The 12,520-nt window shown below is 42.4% G+C and overlaps 1 protein-coding gene across 1 annotated transcript in view; it reads right to left on the bottom strand.

The window, feature by feature from the left end:
• Positions 1-12,520, bottom strand: part of LOC146821939 (xanthine dehydrogenase/oxidase-like) — a 645,326-nt gene that overhangs the window by 69,892 nt on the left and 562,914 nt on the right. Inside the window, exon 31 of the mRNA XM_085613025.1 lies at positions 2,144-2,196. Coding sequence (XP_085469151.1) covers positions 2,144-2,196 — 53 coding nt within the window. The remainder of the gene's footprint in view (positions 1-2,143; positions 2,197-12,520) is intronic.

The following is a 12,520-nucleotide window of genomic DNA, read 5'->3' as shown; positions in this document are numbered from 1 at the left end:
TCGATCACCATCACCGGCGCCCAGTACACCATCACCAGGTACCTTATCTCCCTCCACTGCAACTGGAGCAAGGTCACCAAAACTCAGTGGTCAGGGGCCCTTAACACTTCCCAACCAGAGGCCTCAACAGACCTCAACCAGGCCATCCAGAACACTACCGACAAAGTTGCCCCTCTGAAACCTATTAAATCAAACAAGTCCTCCAAATAGGTCTGTTGGTACACCACACTAACTCAGGACCACTAAGCACAACTGCCATCAACTTGAGAACAGATGGTGCACTACAAAGAACCCCGCAGACAGAGCAGCTTACAAAACAGCCATCAGCAACTATCACCAGAACATCAAAGAAGGCAAGAAAGCAGGTATCACCACCCACATCAACTCCATGGCCAACCACACGAAATAGTCAAAGAATTCTACAGCCCAACAGCCATGGAGAACACCATCCACTCCTCCCAAGAACTCTGCGACACCCTCTCTGACTACTTCCACAGCAAGATCACCAAAATCTACAACAACTTCAGCCTCTAACCTGCCACCCTCAACACCAATGGCCTCTACCAACCAGCGATCATCAGCCAAACCATTACCAACTGGTCTCCACTCACCACTCTGACCACCTCAGCCATCATGTCTTCCATCCACTCTGGGGCGCCCACCGACCCCTACTACCACCACCTCTACAACCTTGCAATGAACCCAATCAGCACACAACTCACCAGCATCCTCAACACCTCCATATCCACAGCAACCTTCTCGGACAGATGTAAACACGCAGACATCAGACCCCTCCTAAAGAAAGCCTCCGCCGACCCCAGCGATCTCAAAAATCACCAGCCTAGCTCCCTGCTCCCCTACCCGGCCAAAGTACTTGAACAAGTTCTGATCATAAGGAAAAACATCTCCTCTTGGGGTCACAGCTGGTGTCCTGCAGAACTCGGACCTACACCCACACCGACCGACCATGCACGCAATCTTGGCATCATCCTCAACAGCCAACTGACCATGAAACGTTAAGTCAAAGCAGTCTCATGCAGGCCCTTGTCACAGCCGCCTCGACTAACGCAAGGCCCTCTGCGCCATCATCTCCACCTAGCTCCTCAGAAAACATATGACCGTACAGAACGCTGCAACCAGACCCATCTGGACCTCCCCAAATGTACCCACCTCCTTCCCAAACCTGAGAGACCTCCACTGGCTGACCATTCAGAAGAGATGACAGTTCAAAATCCTCACGTACGCCTACAAAGCCCTCCACGACCTAGGCCCTGCCTACATCACGCACCGACTGAACTTTCATGATCCCTCTAGACACCTGCGCTCCTCTTCATTTGCCTTTGCACCCACCGCCCACATCTGTCACAGCAGTGGCCGCTTCTTCTCCTACATCACTGCCAAGACCCGGAACAATGTTCCCCTCCAGCTATGTGCAGCCCCCTCACTGGCAGACTTCAGAAAGAGACTCAAGACCTGGATCTTTGACAGAGACACAGCGCCCAGATACTCTTAGGGTGACAGTGTTGCGTGTTATAAATGCTGATTGATTGATTGCCTCGAAGATTAAAACAAGTCAAAAGCAAACTTTAAAACACAATAATAAAATAAATCATACTACAAACTGTAATTTATAATGAATCCATATAAAGATACTATTTACTAATGTCAGCCCGTATTGCTATGGCTTTACAAAGGGAGAACTTAATAAATTGTTTTGCTGCCGTCTATTAAATTAATCCATTTTTGATTTAGCAACTCAACTACATAAATAAAGAGTAACTAAAGCCTCTATAGGCAACTTACAATCTTTGAAAGAACTTGTAGTGTCTTCGCATTCAATATGTTTTGCATTCCATTTAAACAACAACAGTAAAGTGGAATAATTAACTAAAAGAATAATCTTTATTGTTTTAATGGCTTCCAAATGATGACTGAATATAGACAAAGCTGTAATAAACTGGATGTGGATTTAGCTTACTTAAAGTGCATCCTTGAAGCCAGACATAAGATGCATGGTGTACACAAAAAACAGATGAGACACTACTGAAAATTAGTTGTTGCTTCTCCAACATATTCACCTGTCTATTTGAAACAGTTTGATACACAGTAATCATTTTAATATAAAATTCAGTTATTTGCTTACTTGAAAAATCCTGTGGCCGACAGACTCACTTGATCCATATATGCTGCCAACACCTAGAAGGAAATAGGATATGAAACAAAACTTGTTTATCAACGTATACATCTTGGCTTCATAAAATCCAACGATGAATAATTAAGGGCCTAACTCACAAGTATGTTAGTAGTTTGTGTAACTTACTCCTGATTTAATCATGAATTTCAACAAGTAAACTCACACTTATCTGGGGAAAACAACATTTGTGAATTGGGCCCTAATATGGATCTTTCTACAGCGACTAGTCCATTTTCTTCTCCTCATGTTATAAATCTTTCAAAATTGTCTTGGATACCAGAATCACCATTTGTAGGATCTCACTAGCCATGTAACTTCCTCTATTATAATCCGCTCTCTTCAAGAGAGCATTACATATCTCCCCACCGGGTTCAATGAGGATTTTTAATATTTAACATGAAAGATCATTTGAATCGAAAACATAAGCCTTCAGGACAGTTTAACACAGATTTAGGAAAAGGAAAACTCATGTAGACAGTATAGAAGAATCCCTGTTTCTGCTGGCTGTCCTCTGACTGGGTTCTATCTTTGCACCCTCTCTTTAATGTTTATCTTGAATGTCTGGGTGATCTGTTTCTAACATTTTTTATCATCAATTTGTCTATAACAGTCTGCTCTATTTGAAAGTCTGCTTGGTTGCCGACATGCGCCCTTACCCAGGAAAAAGTCTGTCTTGGATGACAAAATAGCAGCATATGAAACTCAATCCACAGTGAATTTGAGAATTTCCTGGTGTGGAAGAGTCACTGCATGGCATGTGATAGATCACATGACAACAACACTGCATTCACATTAACCTACCACTTCTTTATAAGGTAAAGTGTATCATTACTGCTTTTACTTCCACTAATACCTCTTAGACCTCGTACCGGTGAAGATAAGAACAATAATTATATACGTACCTTACAATGTAGTGGTTTTAGACTCTTTTACTTATTTTTTGTGATTTTATATCGCGCAAACTTGGCCTGGAGGAAACAGACTGATTTACAATAGAACCAAAACATAACAATCACAATGAGAATACCATAGAGTTGCAACCTAGGGGGAATGAAAGGCAAGAAATCAAGAGTAAATGGGAGGAAAGATGTACTCAAGTAAAGATCTCCAACAGTCTATATTTGAGATATAACCTCAAATTAAAGCATACATAAAATGGGTGGAGGCAAGAGGAATTAGACAAAGTGTCTTTCACTAAGAAGAGCTTTGAGTTATTTTTTGAAGGTATCAAGGCATGTGGTCAAGTGGCGAGTCAAAGAGAAATAGTTCCACATTCCATAGAAGGATTAGTTCATAAATCGCTCTCATTTGAAGGGGGGAGGGTTCAAGGAGAAGAGATCGAGCGTTTCTTAACCTTCCATTGGCTACTGAAATGTTCAGTTTCTCAGTTAGGTATGACATTCTAGATGGGTGCAGTGCTTTGTGAGTGGTGCAAGCAGTTTAAAATTGGGCTGGCACCACTAAAGGAAGCCACTGCAGGGTTTGCAGCATAGGTGATGTGGTAACATTTGTTGCGATTGGTCACAAAGTGGGCTGCAGCATGTAAAAGTGCTCTGAGCAGGCATAAAGGAACTTTAGGGATTCTTGAGAGGAGTGTGATCCTTTAGTCAAGTCTGGAAAGAAGCACCACCAGAACAGCTGATTTAGCTGATTTTAGATCCAGTTCTGTGATGAGTTGCCTGATTCCCCATAGCGACCTTAGCTGGAACTGGGCTGCCTTGACCATGGCTGTTATGTGACTCTAAAGGATGAGGTGGTTGTTGAGGGTGAATACAAGAATCATGGCATTCTGAACAGTGGCGGGGCGTCCCTTCAAGGTGAGGAGGGGTTCCATCCAGTCATGCACAGAAGGATTCGCTTTTTTTTTAGATATAAAAAGAAATTTTGTTTCGCACGGTTTAGTTTGAGGTGGAGTATTTTGACATCTAAAACTGAATTCTTGTCAAAGGTTTGGATAGGAAGGTGACATCATTCAGGGATATGTCCTGCTGGTTAATATTGGTATCATCAGAGTACAGGTGGAAGAGGATCCAGAGTTCCTAAGGATCACGCAGAGGGGTTCAAGATATGGATTAAAAAGGTTTGGAGAGAGGATCACGCCTTGGAGGACTCCTTGTCACAGGCTATCCGGCTTTGAAACTGGGTTCCTGATTTGCACTATTTGAGAGCAGTAAGTGAGGAAGGAAATGAACTAGTTCTGGAATATTATTGTAGGTCAATGTCATTGACTACAATATGATGAAATATATCCCTGTTTAGTTTGGCTAGACTTCATCGCCACTCTTGAATCCACTCCCATTATTAACAGCTGCATCAAATCCCCCAGCAGCATCAAAGATAGCACAGCTGCCACTGACATGTAAATAAAATAACAAACACAATTCCATTACAACTGAAGCTTCATAAAGTCACTGAAGTCTACATCGAAGAGGATAATTTCAAGACAACAATATAGGCACTGGTGTTGTTGATACTGGATTTCGCTAATCCCACCAAGATAAACAAAGTACATTTTGCCCCTCTCCCGTAAGGCTGTAATGTGCAGTGTAGGCCATTCTGCCTTGGGAAGACATCATTGTCATTACATCAGTCTTATTTTAGTCACCCTACAATTGCTACTTAATGATGTCAGATTCACAAACCTATCAGCATAATCCTTTAAATCTTGCACACAGACACTTGCCACTTTCTGAGGTGCAACAATTGAACATTTTGGATAGCCTTTACGATCAGTGAGAATCTTGGTGATACCTCTGTATCTGCCGGGTATTAAAAAGCAAAACACTCTGGCACAATGTTTCCCCCGCTGTTCCCTGAAAATCTTAAACTACCTCCTCCCTGAGCGTCAGGACCTGTATTATATAATTGGAGTATCGTCCCTGTCTGCGGCACGACACTCCTTGAAACAGGGATGCCGGGCACAAACAAGGCAATGCACTCAATTACAATCAATGTGCTGCCTCGGGACATCCGCAAACTTGCAGCTGCCCTGTGGGGCTTCACATTAGTGAAAGACGATGCACCTACTTCAAGTAGCCACTAATTGTCAGAGCTCACCTTCAGCTTCTCGCTGGTTACCGTTGTCTTGCACAGGAACAGAAGTCGCTAGCTTCCCGACTCCCACTACTAATCACTCAGCCCCAAGAAATGTCTTTGGCTCTAACTGATCAACAAGGGGGAAGGGGGAAATGGGATAAAATAATAAACGATAGAAGAGACTGGTTCTGGACCTTCTGGTTTTCCTATCTGGAATTCTTCTTCAGCTATCACTCTGCAAACTGAAGACTCCTAAGGGTAACTAAGCACACAACAAATTATTATTCCTTCTCTACTCTATTCTGTCTCTTTTCTTCTCTTCTCTTATGATTTTTCTACCTACCCAGAATCCTGAACTCTGTGCCTCTCTTCCTGTTCAACTCTGTCTTTTCTTCTTTCTTGTTATTGATGTCACTAATTATCTGTAAAACATATATCTTTTTATTATACCTATTTATTCTCTGTTTTTAAACATCTTCTAACTCTTTCTCTTTTAAACCTACCATTAATGTTTCTGTGTGTGGCCTTCTCTTTCTTCTCGTGATTTCTCTTCTTTCTTTTCTTGCCTCTTGCTATTCTAAAAACTGTCGTCTTCTAAATTAAGCCTTTTGTGCTTTTAACTTTTCCTGTTTGCTTCCTCTCCTTAGGTTACTGCGGAGCTGCTATAACTCTGGTAAGTCTTTCTCCTTACTTTCCTAGTTAACTGTTGGTATTGTCAATTAATTTTTCCTTAGGAACCTTTTCTCAGTAAATCCTATAATGTTCTACATTTTCTGTTACAGGACTCTGTATGCTGATCTCTGCTGACCTTGGTAAGTGTTATACTTATTGCGTCACCAAACACTGCGTACATTTTCTGTCTCTTTTCTTCTCTTCTCTTATGATTTTTCTACCTACCCAGAATCCTGAACTCTGTGCCTCTCTTCCTGTTCAACTCTGTCTTTTCTTCTTTCTTGTTATTGATATCACTAATTATCTGTAAAACATATATCTTTTATTATACCTATTTATTCTCTGTTTTTAAACATCTTCTAACTCTTTCTCTTTTAAACCTACCATTAATGTTTCTGTGTGTGGCCTTCTCTTTCTTCTCGTGATTTCTCTTCTTTCTTTTCTTGCCTCTTGCTATTCTAAAAACTGTCGTCTTCTAAATTAAGCCTTTTGTGCTTTTAACTTTTCCTGTTTGCTTCCTCTCCTTAGGTTACTGCGGAGCTGCTATAACTCTGGTAAGTCTTTCTCCTTACTTTCCTAGTTAACTGTTGGTATTGTCAATTAATTTTTCCTTAGGAACCTTTTCTCAGTAAATCCTATAATGTTCTTCATTTTCTGTTACAGGACTCTGTATGCTGATCTCTGCTGACCTTGGTAAGTGTTATACTTATTGCGTCACCAAACACTGCTTACATTTTCTGTCTCTTTTCTTCTCTTCTCTTATGATTTTTCTACCTACCCAGAATCCTGAACTCTGTGCCTCTCTTCCTGTTCAACTCTGTCTTTTCTTCTTTCTTGTTATTGATATCACTAATTATCTGTAAAACATATATCTTTTTATTATACCTATTTATTCTCTGTTTTTAAACATCTTCTAACTCTTTCTCTTTTAAACCTACCATTAATGTTTCTGTGTGTGGCCTTCTCATTCTTCTCGTGATTTCTCTTCTTTCTTTTCTTGCCTCTTGCTATTCTAAAAACTGTCGTCTTCTAAATTAAGCCTTTTGTGCTTTTAACTTTTCCTGTTGGCTTCCTCTCCTTAGGTTACTGCGGAGCTGCTATAACTCTGGTAAGTCTTTCTCCTTACTTTCCTAGTTAACTGTTGGTATTGTCAATTAATTTTTCCTTAGGAACCTTTTCTCAGTAAATCCTATAATGTTCTTCATTTTCTGTTACAGGACTCTGTATGCTGATCTCTGCTGACCTTGGTAAGTGTTATACTTATTGCGTCACCAAACACTGCTTACATTTTAATGTGAACGAATAATCTATCAGTAATTCACTTAGCTTTCTTCGGTTTTCTTTTCAGGTGCGGCTGAAGTCTTCACTCGTTTTTTCTCTGTAGAGACGAGGTGACTCCGTACTCGACTCCCAGTAAATAGCCCACTACGGACTCTAGCGGCTTTTCTGACCTCTTCGGTAAGTTTCGGATTCTTGACTCGGAACTACTCTCAAGCGTTACTCTGGAAAGCTTCTTACTCAAAAAATTTACTTCAGAACTGGGAACACACTCGAACACGTCTGCTCTGAGGAAATGTCTGGGTGAAGTGCGCATTACTTCAGGCGTGCGCGCGTCACATCGTCTCTCTGGATTTGTAAACAACTAGACCGCAGACCCCAGCACCTGAGCGGCCATCTTAGAATTGCGGGCATGCCACAAACTCGACCATTGAAGCCCATTCGAAACTGAAACGCCTATTGAACCAAGTTCCTTGCGCTTCTCTTTGGGACTCACATTAGGGATCCTGACACTAATCTTTCCCTGGGCAGGCAGCAATTACTTGCATTTCAAAAGGGGACAGAGATCCCCTGGAGGTGGACTGCACCTGCCTACTGTGGAAATATGGATTTTTCTGATCAGTTATGTCCCCTATCTTGGACCCCAACGGTTCTATATGCATGTTACAAGTACATGTATGTTCCCTCCCGTTCCAGTCTCGAAGACGCAAACACATGTGCGTCCACCGTCAACATGTCCTCCGTCAGATCCGCCATGAATGGGCTGGATATTCGATTCCTAAGTACGAAAGGCCACCGACTTTATATAGCTCAGTTACTCCATTTTGCAGTTCAGGCGAGTAGGCCCTGATTCTGCCATCAAGCCTTTCTCTGTTCTCTGCCTCTGACAGCTTCAGCTTGAGCTCGCATCTGTATCCCTGAACTTTGTCCTACTCCCTGTGCGGCTAACGGTGCCTGCCTCGGCCAGTTTTGCCTGCCTGCCAAGAACTGTATTTCACCTTCGAGTTATCTGTTTCGCTCCTCAGCCGATGCATTCCTGTCTAGTAGTTTAGGTAAACATTTCCTTCAGCTACCGAGCAAAGGGCCCGGCCTCTCTGTCCTCATGCAAGTAATTCATAGCCCTGTTACCATGGAAAGTTTCTGCCCCTTGCATCTCATATAGACACTTAGACGCTTGTGCACGCACACACAGTCAGTATAGAATAGATTCTGTCCGAGAGTCCTTCCTTTGTGGATAACATAGTTCTTTAAACATAGGATGTTAGATATGATTTGGGATTAGGTTGACTTGACCCCCCAGACTTCTTGTCTCCACATGTAGAGCTAAATGTCAAGTCCCCTTCACCCCCTAGTTGTACGTCAATCACACGTCATGCTGCTGCGCGCGCATCTCTGCCAAGTATTATCTTATAGATCCACCTATATATGACATCATAACCAATTATGTTTCTTTTTACTCCTCATTACGCCCATTTTCGGTTACGCATGTGAATTGTCACTTTTCTTATCAATTGTTACGCCTTCTGCATTTGTTTCATTGTAATGTACATTCTATAAAAATGATTGTCTGTCAATAAAATATTGTACTTCACTTCCTGAACCCCCGTGGTGACGGAACCTGAAGGCCGCGACTCGAGTCGGCCATTTTGGAATAAAGCCCATTCAGAAACCTCTTATACCACGGATTCTGCCTCTTATTTTACTGAGCTATTTTATTTAGATTCCGTATCAAATTCAGTCCCGGTAATTAAATTATTTACCACATGATTGGCGCCCGAATAGGGACACTTTCTCATCTCACGCGCCGGTGGTGCGTTGCAGGCCCGGTCTCCTGCCACAGCTGGACGGACCATAACGCGTACCAGCAGGATTTCCTGTAGTTCCCTCCGGTCAAGCGGGGGCGACTGAGGCTGCGATCAACCCAGACAAGGCGGTGAGAAGTGCGAAGTATCCCGACCAGAGCCTAGCAGAGAGAGCAAGATCCGAGGTATACAGAGGCCCACCAGATTTCGAAGTCCCGACGTCCAGAGGGTCCGGTGTCCGCAGTTTTCCGGAGTTGTCGAGTCCAGTCCAGTCCAGTCCGGTCCAGTTCAGTCCAGTCCCGTTTCGAGGCCTTCCGTTCCGAGCTACCCGGTGAGTACCATTGCTGGGGAGGCGTTCTGACGTGCACATAGGTTGTGCCGGTCAAGACGGATTTGGGTACACAAATCCGGTCTGCACTGTTTCAGCAGTGTATATGTACTGTTTAGCAGTATATCAAGTATTCCGAAGTATCTAGTTATTGTCAAGAATTATGCTTGGTGATTAGTTGTGCAGACGATCATCATTGTTGGTCATTTTAAAGGTTAAAATGTTTAATGTTTAATGTTTAATGTGTTAAAACGTCCTGCATATTGTGGTATGAATGATTGTTCATTATTGTGCTTTTTGTACTAAGTGTGTTCAAGATTAAGTATCGGTTCAGTTGTCAATATGCCGCTCTTTTCGAAATTAAGACAGATCACTACTAGAAAAGGGGTACTTGAAGAAGCAGTTCCTATTCCTCCTAGGGACACTCCAGGGCACTTCATGTATCACAAACATGGCTTAGACGCCATATTATTTCTTGATTTATGGGTAGACTACACCAAAGAATTACCAGAAAGTCAGAGGTGGCCCGTAGCTGGGACCTGGGATGCAGAATGTATTATGAAAGTAGAAGAAGAGTTGTGGAAGAGGAAAGCTAGACAGTCACAGAAAGACGCTGTTGAATTATGGCGTAAAGAATCGCATAGACGTACCGAAAAAGCGCTAAGACAGGAAGAGAGAAGTAAAGAAAGTGCAAATAAAGTCCGAGAAAAACTATTGATTGAAGAAGGTACACGAGTACAAGCAGAACAAGCCGATAGACAAAGAAATGCCCTTATGAAAGGTATGTATCCCCTTCTGGCCGAAGGATTACCTAAGGCTACTACGGAGATACCAAAAGACTTGCCACCCCCATTGTTTCCAATAAAAGTACATCCTAAAGGACATCCCAGAACCGCAGAAGATGTTTTTCTTTCCTCATATTTAGATGACGCAGCTCCCGAGTATGCTAACCCCGCACCACATAGACCGTCTGCTGGGGGGGTTCAACGTCAAGATCAGGTATCTGTATCTGTGCAACAACAAACTCCGACACAAGCTTTGGCAAGCACATCTGTTTCCGCATCTGTCCTCGCAGCCGATTCTACAGTTGTGTCCACACCTGTAGTTGCTGTAGCACGGTCAACGAATCCTTTCGCGCCCAGTACCCCAGATGGGGCTACCGGAGGTGCTACTAGCATTTATTCTACACCACCCCGAATAAGTAAACTTACTTTTCAAGAACCAGTACATACACGTACGCCCAAACTTATAAATACTCGCATGCTTAAGGACCTTTTAGTAGATTGTAGATATGACCCGGTGCCCGGCAAAGAGGACGAAATGGTCCTAGCATCGTTGCGTGTTAGACGAGCTGCAACGTTTTTAGGGAAGCTACCAGGAATGACTATGCATCTGGATAACATATATCATTTTGTCCAAACGGGGAGAGATCCTGAATGCATTAACAGAGCTATGGAATATCAGAAAGTGGAGATACAGGGGGAATTGTTACGTTTTCTCGTAAATTGTGTGATCAGAAATCAAGACCGACCGGGGGTGAACCCGGAAATAATGCAAACTCTTACGAGATGGAGTCAGAATATATCAGACGGAAGACATGATAAACAAGGAAGTATAGTAGCCATGTGCCGAAAAATAAGGAAAGAAATAGAACGAATGCATGAAGAGAGATTGGAGGTAGATGAGTTTGAGCAAAACGAAGGGGGAGAATCAGAAGATCCCGTAAGACAGTCGGACACCATAGCCTATGTAGGTAGAGGAAGGTCCTGTAATAATACTAGATGTTTTTCTGATCCAATACATTCGATATGTCCAGATAATAACAGAACTTATCCGACACCTATAATAAATCTGAGGTCTCCCGAACATTCGTTTCAAGCTGCTGACAAGGTACTCCGAGAACGAAGAGGGTACCACCTCCTCGATTCTATGGATGAACAAGAATTAGCTAGGTCAGCCGTTCACTGGATTGATAGTCCCGGAAAATATGGTGATGACACAGTAGCACACACGTTTTTGAACCTCAGTCCAGATGAACAGCGTTTAGCTGGAATTTATATGATTCAGCAACTTCTTATATTATATAAGAACCAACATTCCGATCCTGGTCCCTTACCTGACATATTAACTGAATTACTCACGAATAGATGGAAAGGTTCAGGTAATAAGTTAATTAAAGAAATACTCGTATCCAGAAAGCAGTACATTCTTTTTGTAAGCCCAGATCCTTTCTCACTGCCCAACAAGGAAAGAACGCCGTATTACATGGATAGACAGAATCCTTTACGAGAAGTGCACCCAATAAAAGGCGAGGATAATCAGTTTCACCGTGTATTTGTATATACACCCATATCTAAAATGGAATTGTTAGAAATGAAGAAAGTGGTACCCAGTCACGACAAGGACCCAGCGGGTTTTCACCGAGAAATTAAAGACATGTTACTGATGGGAGAGTATACCTATCCTGACATTATGACGATATTAAAGGTGCTAATGCCTGCTGGCATTTATGAAAAACTTAAGGAAAAAGAGTGGGAAGTGGGAGACCAAAAGATAGACTGGACAGCATTAGAAGCCGAAGAAAGAGACCGAACTGCAGGTTCAGGGCTTGGGGATAAAGTTAAAGCACTACCAGGTTTACTAGTACAGGTACTGCCACGTTTATTAACTACGAAAAAGGAAGATTGGGGTGCAATCTCAGCCTGTAAACAAAAACAAGATGAAGACACTAGTGATTTCTATGCCCGATTTGAAAAATGTTTTGGTATAAATAGTGGTATAAAGGCAAATAGTGAGTCATATCCACATTTGTTTGTGACAAAATTAGTGGAAAATTCCTTGCCTCAGGTGAAGAATAGAGTATTGAAATTCGAGAGTACATGGCAAGGTAACACTCCGTCACAAATGTTACAAATGTTACAGTATCATCACAATAGAATTAGAGATGAACAAGAACACGAACAAAGACGTATGAAGGACACTAAAATGAAAATGCTAGTTTCCCAGACAGTTCCAGCGGATGGTCACAAAAAGGGTGTGACACATTCCGGAGATTCAACAGTTCCTGTAAAGGGAACATGCAATTACTGTAAACAACTAGGTCATTATGTACACGATTGTCCAGTCCTGAAGCGTAATATAGTTGTAGGTATTGCAAAGGAAAGACCACGACCACTCAGACAGGATCAGAATGAACAAGGAGCTCCGCAG

Source organism: Triturus cristatus, chromosome 6 (genome assembly GCF_964204655.1).
Source record: "Triturus cristatus chromosome 6, aTriCri1.1, whole genome shotgun sequence".
In the NCBI taxonomy this organism is placed as follows: domain Eukaryota; kingdom Metazoa; phylum Chordata; class Amphibia; order Caudata; family Salamandridae; genus Triturus; species Triturus cristatus.
Note: the sequence above shows the minus strand (reverse complement) of the source record. Positions and strands in the feature narration are given on the sequence as shown.